The sequence below is a fragment of the Pleurodeles waltl genome, chromosome 4_1 (assembly GCF_031143425.1).
Source record: "Pleurodeles waltl isolate 20211129_DDA chromosome 4_1, aPleWal1.hap1.20221129, whole genome shotgun sequence".
Lineage (NCBI taxonomy): Eukaryota > Metazoa > Chordata > Amphibia > Caudata > Salamandridae > Pleurodeles > Pleurodeles waltl.
This window is the reverse complement of record NC_090442.1, coordinates 999049376-999071202: the sequence shown is the minus strand read 5'-3', so window position 1 is coordinate 999071202 and position 21827 is coordinate 999049376. Positions and strand designations below refer to the sequence as shown.

The following is a 21827-nucleotide window of genomic DNA, read 5'->3' as shown; positions in this document are numbered from 1 at the left end:
CTTTCTTCAGGACTTTGGCTGGGTGGGGTAGGAGCGAGATAGGTCAGAAGTTCTTGAGCTCTGGTGAGTCAGCTGTGGGTTTCTTCAGGAGGGGGGTGGACTTCGGCTGCTGCGATGGAGAAATTCAGTGTCTTGTGGAGTTCGGGGGTGATAGATGCACTGGCTCTGTTTTAGATCTGGTGAGGACATGTCTGTTGGAGCTCCAGAGTGAATGCTGTTCATGATTGTTTGTCTCTTCTGTGGTGAGCGTGGACCAGCTGTTGATGGTTTGGGTGGGTTCTGGGTCGGTCGTAGGTTCTGACGCTGGGTGGGTTCTGCGGGAGAAAGTTGTTATAGATGTCCCTAATCTTGCGGTGCCCGAAAGTGGCCAGTTTGTAGCTGAGGTTTCTCCATCCTTTAGTATATCATGTGTATGCTACTTGTTATGTTGTGGTATAAGGGATTTATGTAGTGTGTTGCCACTCATAAGGCTTCTAAACGCAGTTACATCCTGTCCCTAAAGTACCTTAATCTCACACTGATTTAGGCTTCAGCAAGGCATTCCCCATTTAAGAGCCCATCCTATGATTGATCTCACAATACGTCACAAAACTCAATTAGCTGTCACTAAACAAAGCAACATCCAAGAACGGTTTTGGAGGTGATTGTTAGTGATGCATGACTGGGTAAAGAGACCAGTTTTTTTTTTTCCTCTTTACTGGATGGCTACATTAAGCTGCTTAGCCAAAGAGGACATTTTCTTAAATAAATGCATTGCACAGTAAAATAATAATATTTGGGAAGCCTCCAATGAAAGTAGGTTTTCCATTTAAGATAACTGGTTGTTAGTGTGGAGCTAGTGAGATTATATTTTGAGGATGTAGCGACACAACATCTAAATAGCAAATTTCACATAATAAAGCATGTACCTAAGGCAGTGTTTCATAATGGGGGTCTTTAAATTGCCTTTTAATGCAAAGTGCAGTAAACATGTGTTGAGTGGGTGTTGTTAATATGCTTTCATCATTACTATATGAAGGGGAAAGACTACCACATTATTATTACTATATGCATTTGGTAATAGCCAAAGGACATATTTTGGAAAAATCCGTTCAGTTTACGGAAGGGCCAGTCTGATCAAACAATTTGATTAGAGAAATGTGTCCTATGGATAGAGTAGAAAGTATGAGCAGCAGTGATAAGAGTTTTGATTCAAATGTTACACACTGCTTCAGGGTCACTGTGACTTGTATTGTTTGAACTTATTTTAAATTCATTTTGTTTTTATGTTGTCAATACAATTTTGAGGTATGCATTTGCGGCCTTACACATTTGAATTTAGATAGTACTAATTCCTGCAGTAATGAGCATGATGACAAATATAAATAAATAGATAAGATAAATGGTTTTAGAAAATTATAGTAGCTCTAGTAATAACTGTTCTAACACCAGACGACTGACCACAGCTTACTTATTAAGAGCACTCGGATGCCGTGTTCCAACTTTGGCACTGCATATATGAAATTGATGACAGAAGAAAAGGCTCTCTTACAATCGAATTTAATTTTCTTTCCATTTTGGAATTCATAGATATCCGCAGATGAGATTTGTGAATCATTTGAACAGTAAAGATATACAAAAGTGTTAACCCCTTGAAGGCTCCCTGGCATGTGTTTTTTTTTTTTTTTAGTTTTTTTAATTTTTATTTTTTATTTTTAATCTTTACATCTCAAACTACTGAAGGGATTTAGCCTAAACCAATGAAAGCATGCTTTCTGAATGCAGTTCTACTTTCATGCCAAGTTTGGTATGAATCTGTAACACTGTTCTGGCTGTAGGCAAAACTAAAATTCCTGTTGAAGCTGTTTTTTTCAATCCAACTACACCCACCCCCATGCTCCATTCAACTATTTTCCCTAGCACAGATCTACATGAAAAAGTGCATGTCAGACCTTAGCTGACTAAGTCAAGCATCTGACAAATTTGATACACATCCTTCCAGGGGTCAAATCAAAAAATGCCCTTTCAGAGGAAAGTATGACTAAGCCTTTACTACACAGTGGCACTTTGAAGACCACTGCTTTTTCGAGCCAACGAGTGCAAAATGTTTTCTAAAAAAGTCATATATTGTCATATCGGGGTTTTGGTGACATTTATAAACCACTCTTCCAGCTTCGTGGTTTATGATGTCACCAAGATCTCTCAGTGGCAATATTAAACCATATTACATGGTTATCTGTTATTTATTGTGTGCATACATGTATACTGTTGACACGTCTCTCTGATTCTGCCAAGGCTCACATGATGTATGTTAAAATAGATAGCTAAAATGTTGGCTTGAATGGCATTGAAGGGACTGCTGTAAATATAGCAGCTCCACCCACACTATTCTTGTTGGCATGGAGCCTTGAGAGTGAGTTTCCAAATGACAGAGCTGTCAGGGTCTCAGCTGTCAAAAAGTCACCATCCCCCTGCATCTAGAACAAAGGAGTGGAGTTGTTGAAAGTGATGGGATAGGTGTTGACTTTTGGCAGCTGCCCCTCTACCGCCCATATCTAATTTCATTACTAAATGATGTTCTAAATATTTAAAATGTTCATGTTAAAGCCCGAAAACTGACACTATCTTTATTTTATTTCTTTCATTTTTAATTTGTCATCAAAATATTGAAATAAAGATATATTCACTTTTATTTATTTAGTTTTTTTGAGTATGCTGACATTCTTTGATTTTTGTGTATCCAAACAATGCATGAGATTTTTGGCTAGCAGGTAGTTAAGTTTTTCTGGTTTGTGACGCTAAAATATATATATATAATAAGATTTATTAAGAATCTGGAATTTAGAGGTTTTCTTCAGTAGACAAAGATTTGGGGCCAGATGTACTAAGAATGAAGTCTGTAAGTTATTGCAGATTTCTCAAAAACATAATTTGCAGTGGGTCGCAGTTCAACATACCTCATGAATAATGAGGTAGTTCGCAAATTGCGAGCCACTTTGAATTGCTGCCATCACAGGGATATTGTCCTGCTGAAGTCAACAGACCACCATGTCTAGATTCCTTTTAAATAAAGTGATGATTTAAATAAAATAAATGCAGTCCATTTGCATTAAATGAAAACCGGATGTGTTAATTTTTTATTTATTTAAACAATTGAAAGGTTTAACTAACATCACTAGGCAGGGGTCTGTTTATCTCGACTCGCACGAGGGGGGATGGGGTCCCTTGAGAACTTTCTCGTTTGTGAAAGCCTTACTAATACCTTTCAGCAATCTGTAGAATGTTAATGTTTTGCAAATGGATTTTGTTTTAAAAACACGCACATATATATGTTTGATGGCATGTGTAGTTGCAGATACACGTGCTAGGCATTATTCCACCATCTAGTGTGGGGCTCGGAGTGTTACAAGTTGTTCTTCTTTGAAGAAGTCTTTTTGGAGTCATGGGATCGAGTGACTTCTCCTCTCATCGACCGACCTTCGGGTTCGACGTCGAAAAAGGCCACTCCTCCGTGGGTATCAGAGACGAGTAAGTCCATCAAAACTTCAACATCCGTCTCGAGCAAGCATCTGGAGTTGAAGCCTCGACGCCCTGCTTCAGAGCCGAAACAGCCGGCTGTATTTTCGGGCCTGAAAAAACTACCATCTTCGGAGCCGAAAAAGTCGTCTTATTCAGAAGAGCAAGGACTTTCGAGCCATCTCAAACAGAGCTCAAAATCACTGGATGAACAAGCAGTCTTATAGACCTTCTGAGGACACGGAGATCCAACCTGTCCTTGAGGTCATGAATGAAAGACAATCAAGAATTCACATCCATAAAGAGACTTGCAGAATAATTACTGCACCTCCGCTAAAGACCAAGAGAAAGTTGGCCTTTCAAGAACATTTAGACATTGCTCCACCACCAGCAAAGATTTCTAAACAAAAAGGAGAAGCCATTACCTATCCACACTTCTCCCCCTCATTCACCACATTTTTTTTTTTCGCCACTAGCCCACCACCTTTACCAACTCATTCACAGTATTCTCATGGTGATATGGTTGATCCTTGGGATCGCTACAATCTAGATCCTATTCCGGGCAGTGACCCAGACTTATACTCTTCTAAGCCTTCTTCACCAGAAGACACTACTGCATACACGCAGGTTATTTCCAGGACAGCAGCGTACCATGGGGTGCTTATGCACACTGAACCCCTAGAAGAGGATTTTCTCTTTAACACATTATCCTCCACACACACAAAATATCAGTCTTCCAGTGGTACCTGGCATGATTAAACATGCAGATCAAATATTCAGTGAGCCAGTCAAAGCTAGAGTTTTAACACCACTCATTGATTAAAAAAAAAAATATATATATATATATATATATATATATATATATATATATATATATATATATACATATACACATACATACACCTGCTCCTACAGACCCTGATTATATTACCCACCAAGTTCCTCCAGACTCCATGGTAGTGAGAGCTGCTAGAAAGAGGGCTAATAGCCAGTCATCAGGGGATGCTCTGCCACCTGACTAAGAAAGTTGAAAATTCGATGCTGCTGGCAAGAGGGTAGTGACACAGGCTGCCAACCAATGGCGAATTACAAATTCGCAAGCCTTGCTAGCAAGGTATGATAGAGCACACTGGGACGAGATGCAGGAACTCCTACAACACCTCCCAAAGGAACACCAAAAAAGGGCACAACAGATTGTGGAAGAAGGTCAGGCCATAAGCAATAATCAAATACGATCTGCCCTTGATGCTGCAGTATGTAGCAGCTAGAAGAGTGAATACTGCCACCACTATACGCAGACACTCATGGGTTTTAAACCAGAAATACAGCAGGCAGTGCTGAATATGCATTTTAATAAAAAGCACCTGTTTGACCCCGAAGACGACACAGCCATAGAGAAACTGAGAAAAGACTCAGACACTGCCAAAGCAATGGGAGCCTTATACACAACACCCTATAGAGGCTCCTTTCACAGACAACAATTCCGAGGAGGATTCAAGCCACAATCCACAGAGGCTTCTACCTCCCAGGCAAAATAAGGGCAACAGCAGCACCAGAGGGGAAGATTTACAGGGTCTTATAGAGGCCAATACCTCAGAACTAGGAGCAAGTTTCAGACTTCAAAACAAGCCACTACCCCATCAAAACAGTGACTTATTTACCATCCCTCAACCCCACATATCTCCTTATGGAGGGCAGACTGCAGTAATTCCTCTCCCAATGGCACAATATCACCACAGATCAATGGGTATTGCCAATTATCCACAATGGCTATATCCTATAATTGATTTCTATCCCCCCCAAACATTCCTCCATGTTATTACAAACTGTCCCCAGAACACAATGTTCTGTTACAACAAGAAGTACAATCACTACTACTAAAACAGGCATTATAATTGGTCCCACATTCTCAACAAGGAACAGGAGTATACTCCATATACTTCCTCATTCCCAAAAAGGATGGCACTCTCAGGCCCATCCTAGATCTCAGATCACTAAATCTATATATCCCGTCAGAACACTTTCACATGCTAACTCTGCAGGACATCATTCCACTGTTACAAAAACAAGATTACATCACTGCATAAGACCTCGAAGATGTGTAATTCCATATACCCATCCATCCAGCTCACAGAAAATACCTGAGGTTTGTGATAGCAGGAAACCATTATCAATTCAAAGTTCTACGATTCGGCATAACAGCCCCAAGGGTATTCACAAAATGTCTAGCGGTAGTAGCAGCCTACCTAAGAAGACAACACATACATGTCTCTCCATATCTAGACGATTGGCTAATAAAATCAAGCAATGTCAAAAACGCACTTAATACACAATAGAGACCCTACATACACTAGGGTTCACTCTCAACTACCAAAAATCCCATCTTCAACCATCAAAGGTCCAGACTTAGCTTATCCAAATACACAAAAGGTACAAGCTTTTCAAAATCTCCTACCACAAATGCAGCCAAATCAACAATACACCGTAAGATTTATCATTAAATTATTAGGAATGATGGCATCCTGCATAGCAATAGTACCGCATGCAGGACTAAACATGAGGACACTACAACAGTGCCTCTCACAGAAATGGTCTCAAGCACAAGGTCAATTGCAAGATCTAGTGTTAGACCGCCAAACGCACAAGTCCATTCAGTGGTGGAATCTCTGCACTTTAATGAAGGGGCGTCATTATCAAGACTCTGTGCCTTAGACCACAATAACAACGGATGCATCAATGACAGGTTGGGGAGCTCATCTCAACAACCTTACCATTCAAGGGGAATGGGATTCAAAACAACTAAATTATCACATAAACCATTTAGAATTATTAGCTGTGTTCCTTGCCCTAAAAGCGTTTCAGCCGCTTCTCAAACACAAGACTGTCTTGATACAAACAGGCAATATGGCGACCATGTATTACCTAAAGAAACAAGGCAGGACACATTCATCTTAATTGTCCCTTCTAGCCCAAACAATATGGATATGGGCAACTCACAATCAAATTAATCTACTAGCAGAATAAATCCCAGGAATCCACAATCAGCTAGCAGATCTCCTAAGCAGAACACACCAACCGACACACGAATGGGGAAATTCACTCTCAAGTACTTCATCAGTACTTTCAAAAGTGGGGGACACCAGAAATACATCTATTCACAAGAAGCGAAAACGCAAAATGCCATCCAGACACCCACACCCTCTGTCCAAGGGCAATACTCCTATGGATCAACTGGTCAGGGATATTTTCTTAAATTTTTTCCCCCTCTCCCACTACTTTCATTTCTGGTTAACAAACTGCATCTGACTTCTCTCACCATGATACTCGTAGCCCTAACGTGGGCACAACAACATTGCTACACAACACTCCTAGACCTGTCAGTAGGACCTCACTACAAACTTCCAAACAGACCGGATTTGTTAACACAAAACAAAGGACAAATCGGACATCCAAATCCCAGTGCTCTCAACTTCGCGATTTGGCTCCTGAAGTCATAGAATTTGGATATTTACAAATTCCATTAGAATGCATGGAAGTTCTCAAACAAGCATGTAAGCCTACAGCTAGGCAATGCTATGCCAACAAATGGAAAAGATTTGTTTATTACCGTCAATCTAAAAATACTGACCCACTTACAGCATCAATTCAAGATATTGTATGCTACCTACTTCACTTACAGAAATCAAATTTAGCTTTCTCGTATTACACTTCATCTTACTGCCATATCAGCATATTTACAAACTGTACAACATACCTCACTCTTAAGTCCCAGTTATTAAAGCCTTCATGGAAGGACTAAAACGTATTATTCCACCCAGAACACCACCTGTTCTTGCTGGGAATCTCATTATTGTACTCACCAGGTTAATGGGCCCACCTTTTGAACCCATGCATTCCTGTGAGATTCAATTCTTAACCTGGAAAGTTGCTTTCTTAGTAGCTATTGCTTCATTACGAAGAGTTAGTGAAATACAAGCAATCACTCTTGAAGAACCTTTTTTCGAAGTACACAAACAAAGTTGTACTTAGAACCAAGCCAAAATTTCTTCCAAAGGTGGTATCACCTTTTCACATAAACCAAACAGTGGAATTGCCAGTCTTCTTCCCATAGCCAGATTCAATTGCAGAAAGAGCCCTTCAGACTCTTGACCTTTAAAAGAGCTCTCATGTACTATGTGGATAGAATAAAAGAATTCAGAAAAACAAAACCGCTTTTTGTTGCTTTTCAACAACCGCATAAAGGGAATCCTATCTCTAAACAATGATTAGCAAGATGGATTGTTAGATGTATACAAACATGTTACATCAAGGCAAAAAGGTGCATCTATAGCATTTTTAGGAAACATACCAATGGCAAACATGTAAAGCTGCCACATGGTCTACATCACATACATTTGCAAAGCATTACCGTGCAGTTGTATTTTCAAAGCAACAGGCCAATGTTGGTCAAGCTGTCTTAAAAACATTATTTCAAACAACTCCAACTCCTAAAGGCTAGCCACCGCATATCTTTGGGAGAGTAACTGCTTTGTAGTCTATGCATAGCATGTGTATCTGCAACTATACATGCCATTGAACTGAAAATGCCACTTACCCAGTGTACATCTGTTCGTGGCATGTAGTGCTGCAGATTCACATGCACCCTCCCTCCTCCCTGGAAGCCTGTAGTTGTTGCAGTTAGTTTTTGTACATATGTATATACATTTACATTTGCATGGACATGTATTTTTACTTACTATTTATATACAACATTTATATTACTACACTCTATCACTCCTTCCTACACCCTTTTGCGGGAAAACAATTTAACAACAAAGTCAATGGCCATGCGTAGTATGACCCGCGAGAAGGAGTCACTCGGCCCTGTGACTCCAAAAAGACTTCTTTGAAGATAAACAACTTGTAACACTCCGAGCCCAACACTAGATGGCGGAATACTGCATAGCATGTGAATCTGCAGCACTACATGCCACAAACAGATGTACACTAAGTATATCCCTAAACTAAACTTGCATTTTCCAAAAACCGATTTGTTATGTATGAAGTCCCAAACCCAAATTGTGATTTAGGAACGTTGCCAATTACAATTTGAATTCCTTGGATTTCAAAAGAATTTTTTGCGGTTGGATCCTTTGTGACCACTAAAAGCCTTCATACATATGGCCCATTTATTTGTGAGGGAGGATAAACAAAAGCGTTTCTAAAGGACTGAACATGCCTCTTCAAAGATTACTGGTACAGGTAGAAGGAACCATCCATCATAGTAATTGCTTTACATTTGAAAAATATTTTTATCTGCTGACCTGTGATAATGCAATAGACTCCAGTATATCCCCTATTCATTACACTCTGTTTATGTTGGCTTTTGAAAAGAAGTTTGTACTTAACACATATTTACGTAAGGTAGTGTTAAGGGTACGCAATTTGGGTTGTCACCTCTATCAGATGACATAGTATTTTCACTGAGCTTATAATGTTTGTGAAACAGTGAACTCTTGTATAAATTCCCAAATATGTATGCTTTCTTGTGCTGCTTTACCAACATCTTTTCTCTAAATGATGTTCTTTTTATATATATAAACATCATCATTTGTAACAAACAGATTGGTTGGGTCAGGATCTTATCCTGAAGAAGTACAATTTGCACATACGGAAGCCATGAAGCCCGCACAACAGAAATGTCCTTCGTGATTAAAGGAGCAAAATTGAGGAGTTAATTGTACCAAAGAACCAAATTGTAATTTTCTCAACATTGGACAACTGGTACATAGACAGTGATCCCTATTTAACCCCTTCTCTGCCAGGCCTTTTCCCCCTCAGGTGCCAGGCCTTTTTTTGGCTATTTGGGGCAGGGCACGCTTAGGCCCTCATAACTTTTTGTCTACTTAACTTCCCACGCCAAATTTGCGTCCTTTTTTTCCCAACATCCTAGGGATTCTAGAGGTACCCAGACTTTGTGGGTTCCCCTGAAGGAAACCAAAAATTAGCCAAAATATAGTGAACATTTCGTTTTTTTTTTTTTTTTTTTTTTTTTTTTTTTTAAATGGTAAAAAAGGGGCGCAGAAGAAGGCTTTTGGTTTTTTCCCTGAAAATGGCATTAACAAAGGGTTTGCAGTGCTAAAATCACCTGCTTTCAGTAACAGGCAGACTGGAATGAGAAAACCCAATTTTTCAACACAATGTTGGCATTTTACTGGGACATACCCAATTTTTATGATTTTTTTTTTTTTTTTTTTTTTGTTGTTTTTTTGTGTGTGCTTTCAGCCTCCTTCCAGTCAGTGACAGAAATGGATGTGAAACCAATGCTGGATCCCAGAAACCTAACTTCTGAGAAGTAGACAAAATTTTGAATTCAGCAATGGGTAATTTGTGTAGATCCTACAAGGGTTTCCTACAGAAAATAACAACTGAAATAAAAAAATATTGAAATTGAGGTGCAATGTCAGAGTTTTGAAAGCAATATACTGCTACGTCCTCTGAACTCCTTAGGTTGTGGGATGTATAGGGCTTGTAGGTTCATCAAGAACCCTAGGTACCCAGAGCCAATAAATGAGCTGCACCTTGCAGTGGGTTTTCATTGTATACATGGGGGAACAGCAATCAAGTGGCTGAAATAAAAAGAGTGAAAAATAGGTATCAAGAAAACCTTTGTATCTCCAAAATGGGCTCAAGATAAGGTGTTGAGGAGCAGTGGTTATTTGCACATCTCTGAATTCCGGTGTGCCCATACTAGCATGTGAATTACAGGGCATTTCTCAAATAGACGTCCTTTTTTACATAGTCTTATATTTGGAAGGAAAAAATGTAGAGAAAGACAAGGGGCAATAACACTTGTTTTGCTATTCTATGTTCCCCCAAGTCTCCCGATTAAAAATGGTACCTCACTTGTGTGGGTAGGCCTAGTGCCTGCAACAGGAAATGCCCCAAAACACTACGCGGACGCATCACATTTTTCCAAAGAAAACAGAGGTGTTTTTTGCAAAGTGCCTCCCTGTGGATTTTGGCCTCTAGATCAGCCGGCACATAGGGAAACCTATCACAACTATGCATTTTTTTAAAACTAGACACCTAGGGGAATCCAAGATGGGGTGACTTGTGGGGCTCTCACCAGGTTCTGTTACCCAAAATCCTTTGCAAACCTCAAATTTGACTAAAAAAACACTTTTTCCTCACATTTCGGTGACAAAGTTCTGGAATCTGAGAGGAGCCACAAATGTCCTTCCACCCAGTGTTCTCCCAAGTGTCCTGATAAAAATGGTACCTCACTTGTGTGGGTAGGCCTTGTGATCGCAACAGGAAATGCCCCAAAACACTATCTAGACACATCAAAATTATCGAATACAAAACTACCTGTTTTTGGTCCTGGGCTCACAGCCATCTAGGGAAGCCTATCAAACCCAGACATTTCTGAAAACTAGACACCCGAAGGAGTCCAGGGAGGTGTGACTTGCGTGGATCCCCCAGTGTTTTTTTTTACCCAGAATCCTCAGCAAACCTCAAGTTTAGCTAAAAAAATCTCATTTTTCCCACATTTCTGTGTGGGATCACCGCACAGGGCTGCATGTGAAGTACACCACCTTGGACTCACCCAGATGTTTAGTTTTCAGATGTGTCTAGGTCTTGTGGATTTTTCTACATGGCAGCATCCCAAAGTCCAAAAAGTGCAGCCGTCACCATTCCAAGTGGGACGATTTGAGAGTTAGCCAAGCTCTCTTGGCCCAAATGTAAAACCAAAACCCCAAATAATCAAATGTCCACTTGCTTGCCGTGGGATAAGATGTTTTAGTATGCGGGGGGAGCTGAAAGACTGTTGCCCTCTTCAGTTAAGGTGGGGGCATAACCATGCCCATACTGGTTGGTAGCCACCACCACCTTTTTTTTTTTTTCTTGTTTTTTTTTTTTTATTCCCTGGCATTTAGTGGACTTTCTGCCCACCCTCTTATTTTGAAAACAAAAAAAAATCTTCTCTGGTGGTCTTTCTGCCACCCCTTGGGGGCATATGGGCATTCCAAAAATAGGCCAATCTGCCCCCATGGGGAGTGACCCTTGCCCAAGGGGCTGCCCCCCCATACCCCCCAAACAAAACACACATATACACACACACACACACACCAATCCCTGGTGCCTAAGGGGTTTCTGCCCCTGGGGTTGATCGGCCTATCTGCCCCCAAGGGGAACACAAATGGGCTAAAATAAATTTGCCCCCCAAGGGGAGTGACCCTTGCCTAAGGGGTCGCTCCCCTTGCATGAATGTGGCGCAAAAAAAAATCCCTGGTGCCTAGAAGTTTCTGCCCCCCTTGGGGGCAGATCGGCCTAATAAACATAGGCAAACCTGCCCCCAAGGGGTGGACAGAAATGGCCTAAAATACATTTTCCCACCAGGGGAATGACCCTTGCCTAAGAGGTCGCTTCCCTTGCATCAAACTGATGCAAAGAAATAAAAATCCCTTGTATCTAGTGGGTTCTGCCCCCCTTGAGGGCAGATTGGCCTAATTACAATAGGCCGATCTGCCCCTGGGGAGGGGGGTGAGGGGGGGGGGCATGGAAGGGCAGAAACCCCTAGACACCAAGGATTTCTCTCTGCCCCCTCCACGTGATCGGAGGAGAAATGCTTTTGCATTTCTCATTCGATCGGTGCTGGAAGCTGAGCTTCCAACGCAGAGGGAAAGACCTCTCGCGTGCTGACATCATCAGACGCTACAGAGGGGTCGGGGGTGGGGGGATGCAAGGAGAAGCGATTCCCCTTCCATCTCTGCCCAGGGGAGGGGGGTGCTTGGCCATCTGGGAAAGCTCCTCGGCACCGGGCAACCGTTGCCGAGTGCAAAACTAGCTCTTCCTGGGCACCCTAGGGCTTAAAAGTGTAACCAATTTCTTAGGGATTCTTATGGCTCCTATCCAGCTGGCATAAAAACTGGTCAATTTCTGACACTAGTGAGAGGAACAATCGTAGCAAGTCCTAAAACTTAAGACATTTTGTGCGTGAAAAAGGGCCCTTAAACTGAGCGGATGGGGGGCTGAGGTGAGGTGGGGTGGGGGGGGTAAGCATGATGAATGTTTGATCAGTATTTTTGAGTACACTCTCCATTGAGGAACTCTGTGTACTTGCTTTCTTTTACTTGAGTTCATATTTATTACTTCCTCCCATATTATATTTTTTTCAACTTTTAAGATTTTGATTTCCAAGCAAGATACTTGGATGCTTACAGTTGCTTTCTTTGATCAGCATGCTATCCTGCGCTTGACTGACTTGTTTCTGTCTGATGCACGTGAGCTTCCAACATAAAGGTTTTTACTGCTCACCTCACGTTTGATCTTTAGAGCATTATGTTATAACACACTTGTTTCCAAGCCAGGAACCTCAAACTAAACACACTTCACTACACATAGTTTGAATGAATACAACTCCAGGTACAAAAATACATGCACACAGTATATGACTTTGTATTTTTTAAATTGAAACATTTTAGACTCAGTAAATGGCTGCAAAGAGACTACTAGAGTTTTACAGGTTGCCTAGTGTGTTACCTTTACTATAGCTATTTGTCATGGTATAAATGTTTTTTGCGCCTACCTTCAATTTTATTCCTCTGGCTTAGCTGCATCCTATATTAGCACAGATTAACTATTTACGTTTATTAATATATTCTTGAGGTTTTGGGAGTACTTTTCCTGGAGTGCTTTTCTTTCCGTCCAGCACCACTTGCCATCCCCATTTTTATACTTTATGGCTATTTTCAATTTCTATTTCACTATTGTGGTCTTTTAGATCACTTTTTCAATAAGGTTGTCATGAATTGAAACCCTTTAAAATGTCTTTAGGCTACATACAAAGACAAAACTGTACCATGTCTGTAGTTTTCTATTGGAGTTTTTTCCACATTCAGACAGAAGCCAAGTGGTAATAAACCGCTCTGATGAAGAGCCTGAAGGGGCCTGAAACCACGATCTTGGTTGAACCTTTTGTTAATCTCAGGCACCCTCTCTTGCTCTTTTGTGTTATAATGCACAGATCTATATGTAATGCTATATTCCATTGCTACTGTGCATTAAAAGTAATATGATTAGATTAATTATTCTTCCTATCTCGGAATGATATGTGTCGGTCTGTGTGGTCCTCTTCACCAGTCTAGTAGATTTGCTGAAGCGCCTGTGGACGCAAAACACACCACAATATTGAGATGCAATCAGCGGATCTTTTGATCTAAATGGTTGGCCAGCTCATCTCCACGTTTACCCCCAAAGCTCAGGAGTGTATCTTGAACAAACGTCAAGTCTAAAAGATAGAGCCTCCTGCCTCTGAATGTTAATTTTAATAATGTAGAGTAGGTATGAGACAGGAGATAATTGTAGATTGGTTTCAGTTATTTATAATTAGATCAAAACACTATGCCTTGTCTTTAGAAGAAATATACTCATTGCTGTGATCTAGAGAGACACCTTTTAGTTTACAAAGACCATAGATGTGGATTTGAGTTTCTTCTTTGCTTGTGTATTTCTGATTTAGTACTGGACTGTATAATTAGTTGAATGGTGCTAAATAAATACATTAATAGGGTTTTTAGCCTATTAGTTTACCAATTGTATATTATAAGTTTCCCATTTAAACTTTAAAATATAACTCTTAAATACTTTTTAATTTTGAGTGTTTTGAACATATTGTACAAATGTTAAATCATTGCTGTTTGCTTGAAATGAACAAAAAATAAGTTGTTATCTTGTAAATTAGATTTTTTTAAAATCTTTAGTACATGTTCTGCTTATGTGATACGGCAGTGTTGACAACTAATGTGTTATATTTCATCTTTTTTTTCTTCTAGTCAAGTCATTTGAAGTTCTACAACATGGTGTGGGAAGTAAAAACTGATGAAATTCCCTGTTTAGTTCAAAAAGTGCAATTATTGGTTGATAAAACTTCATCTGGAATAAATCGATCTATAGAGATGCTCAAGTGTAATGAAAATCTTCCCTCTTCACCTGGATATGAATCTTCTGATGATCATATGGAACTTGGTTAGTAATTCTGTGTTCCGAGTATGACGATTTCATAATTTCTACTAATTGTTATGCTAGTTGACATTGATGTTTGATTTAATCACTTATATTTTACTAGAATCTTTGTAAGAAATGCTTTTAAGAACATGTGCTCCCAAGAAAACAGTCTACTGATAACTGGAAATTATGCACAATTAATATTTGACCTTTTTTCAAACTACAACAGTTGCTCATTCATTTGATAAATCACACGTCAGCTGTAGCTAGAATAAGACATTTGTATTTAACATTTTCTTTAGAATGCATTTGGCAGGAGATGTGGCTGAATGGAGCCTAGGAGGCTACATCTGAGTGAGCCTCCAATCTAAGCCCCACTCGTCTTACCTAGTCAGGAACATGGGGGCACCTAAGCTGTCCTGGGGAGGCTTCAGTGCAGGAAGAGAAACTGCATTGAGCAGACAGTGCAATGTAGTGGACAAGGGTCTCTATATTTGTTTTGTGTTTTTTTTATTTTTTTTTATGTTCTATTAATCACATATCTGCCCAACTAAGTCTTCCCATTCTCATTGTAATATGACTAGAACACAAAGTTTGACTTACAAAAGCCAGGTTTTGAGAGGTTTCCTAAAAAGAGCTTTGTGAATAAGATGAAGGGTAAGAGTTAACGTTTAGAGGTCAGGTATTTAAAGGACCGGCTTTCTGCTCTGGCTTTTCTAAATTTAAGATGATAACCAAATTCGAGCTTGCTGATCTCAGTGCACTAGTGGGAACATATGATTGAATCATGTGCTTGGGAAACACAGAACCAGATTCCGAAAAGATCCTATATGCAAAGCATAAAGTTTTGAATTTGATCCACTTCTACATGGGGAGCCAGTAAAGAAGAGGCAACTGAGATTAAACTTGTTCGCCCTTCAGTATATGGAACAACAACTCTGCAGCATTTTGGATAGCATGCAGTCATTTGATGGAGGACTGTGCATCCTCCAGGTAAAGGACGTTCCTGTTATCCAGGTGGAGAGATGATAGTTGCATGGCCTACAGTCTTAGTATGTACTGCCAGAGGATATTTTGTATGCTGTGCTGAAGGCCAAAAACACAGTGTGCCAGCCTTTTAATTTTGAAGTCTGTGGCCATATCACTGTCCATCTAAATCCAGTAATCTTTTACGGCAGGCTTCAGAGAGGGGAAGAGCCATGATCATCCGGCTACCAGACAGGGGACGAGTAAACAGGCTGGTTTCCTACCACTATCCCCTTCCAGTTGGAAACAGCAGAGAGGAAGGTTCTAAGACACTCTGATAAACTGCCATGGTAAAGAGAAAGATAAAATACCAACGTGGTGTCATCAGAGTATAACAGTAGAGTGAAACCAAATGATTCCACAAGGTCCACCAGTTGCCAGACAGATAATAAAAAGAGTCAGACTCAAGGTCGAATCTTGCAGTGCTCCACACTCGGCCTCCGAACAATACTACCCTGTAACGGGACACTACCCAATCCCATTACACTGTATTGGGACAAGCTCACCTACCTAAGTGAAGGATTGCATGGAGATATATGCCAGCCCCAGGAGAGCCAGCCTTTCTCAGTGTCCCTCTTCACAAATAAGTTTGATGGCGCAGGCCTTGTGTAAAAAACAAGATCTGGGTTCTTTACCTATGGCCCTGCCAGGTAAGGAATCCAAGAAGTTGGAAGCAACAGGAAAGAAAGTGTTCTTGGTGGGTCAGTAAGCCCTCCGGGCAATGAATGCCGCTTGCTGGCTTGCCAGATATGCCCACTCTATGGGGCATGGCTGCCATGTTAGTACCAAACTTACCAATGCATCTCACTTTGTGAAGGTGGTGAATGACTACCAGGATGCTTCCAGGCAGATCAAAAGGACAGTCTTTGAGACTGGACTCTTTTGCCAGAGTCATGGGTGCTTCTCTAACCCCAAGGAGGCATGCATGGCTATATTTGACTCTGTTCCCTGGTCATGTGCAGGGACTCCAATAGATATGCCTGTCGATTGTACATGCCTATTTGGAGACTGGCTACTCTAGAAAAGTTCAAGGCAGGGAGAGCGTCCGCACTGTCTTTGGGGTTTCATTCTTCAGTTCAAGATTAAGGCAATATCAGAAGTTGTGTGGCTTCTCCAAAGGGTTTATTTTTGGTCAGGCCTGCCAGCTGACCCATTTGCAGAACCAATTTCTGCTGCAGAGGCAATAGAGGCAGAGGCAAACTAAAAGGTTGCTAAGTCTGGCAACTTTTCTCTTCCTCTCTTGCACTGTCTGGAAAGCTGCTTTAGCTTCTTACAGAAGCACATGCGGCCATTTGAAGGGAGAGGGTGTCTTCCTTCTGCAGGCCTGGAGACCACTGGCTTTCACAAATCATAGAAAGAGGATACCCATTTTATTCCAACAGACACCTTCCTAGCACTCTCCCCCCTGAGCCCCTTTTGTCGGAGAATAATGTTCAGATACTCCTGAGGTGGCGGTCTTGTTGCTGAAAGGAGCAGTGCAGGTGCTCCCAGAGCAGAATATTGAGCATGGATGCCATTCTCAGTACATCCTAGTTCCCAGGAATGACAGCAGTGTAAGTCTGAACCTAGATCTCGGTATCTTGAACTTCTTTCTGCCGTTGCAAAGAAATGTTCAGGGTGATGTTCCTGGTTTGGGTAAATTTCGCAGTGGAAGCAAAAGACTGGATTTTCCCTGGAGCCCTGCTTTCCCATGCTGATGTAGCAGACCCACAGAAGATACTTCTTATTCGTAGTAGGTTCTTCCCATTACCGGTTAATGTACTTTTGTTTGGGTTGACATCAGCACCTTGAGCCTTCATTAAGGTGATTACCAAGGTTGTGCTGCATCTGTGCATTTCAGAGACTGTGGTGTTTCCTGTACCTTCACAATTGGCTGCTCAAGGCAGACTTGCTGCACCAGTGACAAATCCCTGCTGTTCACCTTTTGCTTTTCCAGCACTGTGCCCATGTGTCATCCAGATCCTTATCACTATCTCCTGGTTAAGGTGCCAGTACTGATCGCAACATCTTTTAGTGCCTTTCTTTCTCCCACGGGGACCATGGTGTTTAGGATCTGATTCAGATGTTCAGTAGGGAGCTCAAGATCCAGTTCTGATGGTTCTTCATCTACTATGTCTGCTGGCTTTCTCCATTCTACTTGTTAAGTATGTGAAGGATGCATCACCCTAGGGATGGGATGCAAGTCTGAAAAAACTGGATATCTGACCTTTGGACTCCAGAGGAGCAGGCCCTTCACATCAGCCTACCCAAGCTGCAGGCGATTTGCATGACCCTGAAGGTCTTTCTGCCCACCGTTTGCAGCTGGTCCATCCAGCTCTTGACAGACAACACCGCCACGATCTGGTTTGCCAACAATCAGTCTGGTGTCTCATATTCTCTGACAGAGAGCCAAGACTCTGGAATTGGGCGTATGCTTATTGGATCTGGCTGGTTGCTAACAATTTGACAGGCCCTCTGAATACCAGAGCCAACATGAATAACCGCGCTTCATTTTACTGACGAGTCATGTCTTCACCCACAGATAATCCAGAATAACTTTGCCCAGTAAAATGCCTCTTAGGTGGACCTCTTTGACACTCAAGAGAATGTGCACTGTCCACACCTTTGTGCCGTCCAGTATCCACTGAAGAGAGCCTTGGGGGACATGTTGTGACTGAGTAGTTATTTATTGTTTATTTAACTTCACCATGCACTTCCACATATACCTTTTTTGATTCGACCCCAAAATCTATTCAGGTGAGTGGAACAGTTTTGTCCATGCTAGACATGTTGGTCAATGCACATGAGTTCCCAGGGTAAAGCCATGGCTGGTTGGTCCTAGAGGGTCGCAGCAAATCTGTAGGAGGATCAAAAGAAGGTATGCTGCTGGTCTGGCTTTTGCGCCGCTGGGTAGATGGTCTGGTGAAAGAGGGGGCAAGCTGAGCTGCAGAGTGAGTGGCGGGGTGCAGGGTGCTGTATGATCTGGGAAGAGCTTGTGCAGGAGCCGAACAGGGATCCTGCCTTCACTGCAGGAATTTGGGCAAAAACTAATTGGAGGAATGTGCAGGTTTGGGGTGGAAGTAGCTGCAGTGGTCCTTGATGCTCAAAACCAATTTCAAAAATGTATTAGACCAATGTGAATGTATTGAGAGAGGCAATTAAAATGTGCTCCTCAGTATCCTTGTTACTGGATGCCTAACATGTGAGGACATTAAATGAAAATGTTACCAGAACATTCGAAGATACAAGATAGTCCTTCAAAATGTATCATTTATAAGAGTCTTCATTACAATCACATCTGCACTCCAGTGAAATTTGGCCTGCACTGCTCTCCTTTTCCCAACTGAAGCAAACTTAGTTGCTTGCCATTAAGGTTAATTTAGCGAACTGTTTTGGGGAATTCTGCTCATTTCGAAAGAAGCGTTTCCTCAATATTATCTTCATACTGGCTGCAAACTGCTGCTGTGCTTACTATGTTTGAAATGGCAAGCACAACAGTAATACTCTTTCAGTGGCATAACATAAGGCCCTGAACTCCATGGAAACCCCTCAGCAAAAGTAATAAGTAGTGGGGTGGGGAGGGTCGGCTACCTCCGTGTACTTTTGCAGGGGGCCCCCTCAAGTTTCGTTGCACCACGGTCTGCTTTGTACAGTGGAAACTGAGCTTTGAATCTTTTGCATATGGGAGATTTGTAAAGCATAGTCTGGCGTAGAGCAGCCTGAGCACAACCCTCAGCAAATGCAATATTTGTGACACAAGGACCCCCTGTGTATAGTAGTTGACTTCTATATCCCCTTGTTCATACATGTCCATAGCTGTGTACATTATACAATCCAAAAAGTTACCAGGCCCATCATACCTAGTTGTCATGGTATTTAACACTCTTAACTTTGGGAGATAAGTGAATGAATGTACCACGGTAGTGTGGAAAGGATAAGGCACCAACTGCCCTAATGGCAAGTAGTGATCTCTGACAACTGGATGCTCCATATTGTACAGCAGGTTTATGCCATTCCATTGGCCACTATCCTCACAATGCCTAACTTGCCACGTCCTCAGAACAGCTGGCATAAGTCCATCTCTTCTTGCTCCATTGGATGCACAAATTCTCTTATGGCCAAAGGAGCCATCAACAGGGTGTCGGTATTAGAAGTAGGGCATGGTTGTTATTCTTGCTATTTTCTGGTGCCAGAAAAGGGTCTGATATATCCTTCCTATCCTAGATCTTTGCCCTCTTGATGCCTTCCTACGAAAAGAGAATTCAAGCTGCTCACCTTGGCTGATGTTCTGTTTGCGCTGGACCCCAAGGACTCTGTGGTAGCATGTGACCTCCAGGACCTGTATTTTCACATTCCTGTCCTTCAGGTGCCGAAGGTTTACTACTGTTCATGATAGGTCAGGTTCCTTTCCAGTTTGGTGTGTTCCCCTATGGCCTCAGAAGTGCTCCTTGGTGTTCCTGAAAGTGATGACAGTGGTTGCATCACATCCGTGGGGAGGCCAGGGTTCCCAGTCTTTCCCTACTTCGATGACTGAATGTTGAAGGCGGGCTCACCCCAGGCAGTCGTTGCCCACCTCCATACTATGGCAATTTTTAAGCTCTTGTTGGTGTTCACTATCAACATGCTGAAGTCACACCTGACTCCCTCTCACACACTCCCTTTCCCTTTCATCGAAGCCACTCTGGACACTGTGCAGTCCCACGCCTGCCCTCTGGAACCAAGTGTTCAGGACATTCGGGGTGTGATCCCAATGTATTAACCTCAGTCTTGGATTTCGGTGAGACTGACTCTGAGGCTACTGTGTCTGATGGCTTGTATCCTGTGGGCGAAGAACCTTGATGGAATAGGTGGGCTCTGCAGTGGGATATGAAGTCCAAGTGGGCACAGCAACAGAATCTATCTTATCTGGTCCAGATTTGAGAGGAAACTGCAAAAGATTTGCACTGGTGGTTGACTGATCATGATTATATCAATGGCAGACCCCTCTCCCTTCCACAGTTCAAGCTTGCATCGCTTCTGGGCTTGGGTGGCCACCTGGGGGAAGGCGAAGATCAGAGGACTCAGGTCTCCAGTGGAATCTCGACTTCATATCAGTCTTCGGGAGCTGTAGGCTGTCTGCTTAACATTGAAGGCTTTCCTTCCATACATCAAGGAGAGCTGGTTCAGGTGTTCACGGACAACACAACTTTCATGTGATATTACAATAAGCTGAGTGAGGTTGTGGACCCAGTCCCACCCTGTGCCAGGTGGGATCTCGGCATGCAGTGTAGGGCAGACTAACTAAGACATCAATGCTGTGCAGATTACAGTTGGCATCTACAGCCAGAGAAGTATGAGAAAAATCTTGGTTCGATCTGTTTGCCACAGGTGAGAATATGCAGTATCAGCACTTCTTTGCTTTGGAGTTTTCCAAGTGGCATTTGCTGGGAGACACGTTCCACGTTGGCTGGAACCTGGGACTCCTGTACTCTTTTCTGCTGATACTGCTTCTAACCTGGGTTCTCACAACTATTAGGACTGACCAGGCCCAGGTCTGCTAAGTGGCTGTGGACTGCCCAACAAAAGTTTGATAGCCCAAACTTCTGTGCATGAGCATCTGTCATCCGATCAGGCTGCCCTTTCGGAAGGATCTCTTGTCACAGCAGCGGGGCAGAGTCCTGAACTCGAAACTGCACACATGCCACCTTCATGAGTGGAGATTTAGCGGCGACAGAAGAATGTCTTTAATATTCCTTCTGAGATTTTTTTGTGATGTCATCTTGGCAGCCAGGTGTCCCTCAATAAAAACTGTATATGTCTACCGTTGGGACACATTTGTGGCTTGGAGTTCTTAAGAATATGTTGATTATTTTCCTGCCTCTTTGTTGATGGTGGTGGTGTTGTTTGCATTGTTGTTAGCCTGGTAAGGCCTTGGTCACTGTTAAAGTCATCTCCGCTTTTGTGCAGCGGCCAGATCAGCCCTTACTGTTTTGTCACTTGTTGTGGAATGTTTCCTTAGGGGCTTGCAACATTTGTTCCCTTTTACCCCTTTATACTAATTTGTTCCTGATGTTTCTTATGGGCTTTCAATTCGAGCCACCACACGTCTGACATCTGAGACTTCTGATTCTCAAGATTATCTTTTTAGTGGCCATTACATCGGCCAGGAAGGTCAGTGAACTTTAAGCTCTTTCAGGTAACCCTCCGTACACTAGCGTCTACCCAAATAAACTGGTTCTTCTGACTCGTGCCTCCTTATGACGTGTTGACTCTATTCCTATTCTGCCAAAACATCATGTTGCTGGCATTTGTTTGCCCCACCTTATCCTTTTAAGGAAAAGGAAAGGCTCTGCCGTCTG

General features: G+C 42.1%; 1 protein-coding gene across 2 annotated transcripts in view; it reads left to right on the top strand.

The window, feature by feature from the left end:
• Positions 1-21827, top strand: part of HBP1 (HMG-box transcription factor 1) — a 329971-nt gene that overhangs the window by 49554 nt on the left and 258590 nt on the right. For both annotated transcript variants that reach the window (XM_069229842.1, XM_069229841.1), the window contains one exon: positions 14313-14505. In XM_069229842.1, the coding sequence (XP_069085943.1) occupies positions 14313-14505 (193 nt within the window). The remainder of the gene's footprint in view (positions 1-14312; positions 14506-21827) is intronic.